This window comes from Oryzias melastigma, linkage group LG12 (genome assembly GCF_002922805.2).
Source record: "Oryzias melastigma strain HK-1 linkage group LG12, ASM292280v2, whole genome shotgun sequence".
Lineage (NCBI taxonomy): Eukaryota > Metazoa > Chordata > Actinopteri > Beloniformes > Adrianichthyidae > Oryzias > Oryzias melastigma.
The window spans coordinates 659170-660774 of record NC_050523.1 but is presented as its reverse complement, the minus strand read 5'-3'; the positions used below and the strand labels follow the sequence as shown (position 1 = coordinate 660774).

Here is a 1605-nt window from a genome sequence, read left to right as displayed (position 1 = left end):
GGGGTGGGGTGTGGGGGTGTCTTCAACCACGGTAGTACCTGTGGGCGGGGCTTAGTGGCTGTTTAGGCTTTTTATTGGTGGACCACCCCCCGTAAAAGTCTGAAGTTTTCTCAGTGATGCTGCAGCTTTCATCGTCCGTAGTAACCAGGACGCGTTTCCATGGAAACGGCAGGTACAACAGCCTCCGCTCAGATCAGACCCTTCAGCTGCTGAGGCAGTCGTGACATCCGGCTGCCTCTTCATCTTTGCACACGTTTGTTCAGAGACGATGCTAAACAGTTTCTGTTACCATGGCGACAGAGCTTGATCCTCTTGGGGGGGGTGGGGGGGGCTCCATGGTAACCACGTTCAAGTGATGTAAACCTTTAAACACATTTTTATTTTTAGAGATTTTTATAGAACTTTCTCCCCTTTTGCTGTTTTTTTCTCGTTCTTTGAAACTTTCCTCGCCAACGTTTTGCTCCTCCCCCTGCAGGGAAGACGTCCGCGCCGCCACCGTAACAGCCGTGGGAGGGGCCACGTGTCTGGTCATCGACAGGGAGTGAGTCTGGACCTTCATGAAGCCTGAACCTCCGTTTAACGTGGGGGGAGGCTGAAGGCTCTGTGTGTCTCAGGACTTTCAAACGGCTGGTTGGAGAACCGGACGGAAAACCGGACGGAGAACCGGACGGAAAACCGGATGGAGAACTGGACCGAGAACCGGACGAAGAACCGGGCCGAGAACCGGGCCGAGAACCGGACGAAGAACCGGACGGAAAACCGGATGGAGAACTGGACCGAGAACCGGACGGAGAACCGGACCGAGGACCGGACAGAGGTGATGACGGCGCCGGCGTTGAGTCCAGGTGACCAAAGGATTGGTTTCTTCAGTCTTAGGTTTACCTTACTGCTGCAGGAGGTGGCGGTAGGGGGCGGGGCTTCTGACTGAAGAGCAGTTGAAGGTCGGCTGTGATTGTCCATCAGAACTCGGTTCTGTCAGAAGAGTTTGACCCCCCTGACCTCCTGATCCAGACTCTGCACACGATTACAAACTCTCTGAGGATCACAGGAATCGTTTTCTGTCGTTTCAGAACCGGGTCGGACTTCTTCTCCGGTTTGTCCCTCAGCCGGTTCCGGATCATGTCCACTCTGGGTCAGGGAGGCTTCGGTCCCGTGGAGCTGGTGGGGCGCGTGCACGTCAGACTTTTGAGTCCCCCCCAGCAGAAGTCCAGGTGAAGCTACAGCTCGTCTGTCTGCAGGTCCAGTTGGAGGACGATCCCACTCGCTCTTTCGCCTTGAAGGTCCAGAAGAAGACCGGGATCCTGCAGACGGGCCAGCAGAACCAGGTCCGGTCCGAACGGCGCATCCTGACGGAGGCTCACAACCCGTTCATCGTCAGGTCCAGAACATTCTTCAGCTGTTTCAGTTCTTAGGACCAGAGATGCTGTGGATCCAGATGGTCTGATTAGATATCAGACCGGATCCTGCAGGTTCTGGAGAAGTTCTTCTCCCGTTCTCCTTCACCATTTCTGTGATTCTAGTTTTCCAGCTTTTTCCTATTTTTCCATTCTCTAAACCATCTTCATTCCCATTTGAGGTCACAGAGTTTGTGGAGCTCATCCAGCC

General features: G+C 54.5%; 1 protein-coding gene across 1 annotated transcript in view; it reads left to right on the top strand.

Moving 5' to 3' along the window:
- Positions 1 to 1605, top strand: part of LOC112163367 (cGMP-dependent protein kinase 1) — a 15836-nt gene that overhangs the window by 10891 nt on the left and 3340 nt on the right. Inside the window, exons 11-14 of the mRNA XM_036214613.1 lie at positions 357 to 541; positions 615 to 845; positions 1071 to 1161; positions 1239 to 1378. Coding sequence (XP_036070506.1) covers positions 357 to 541; positions 615 to 845; positions 1071 to 1161; positions 1239 to 1378 — 647 coding nt within the window. The remainder of the gene's footprint in view (positions 1 to 356; positions 542 to 614; positions 846 to 1070; positions 1162 to 1238; positions 1379 to 1605) is intronic.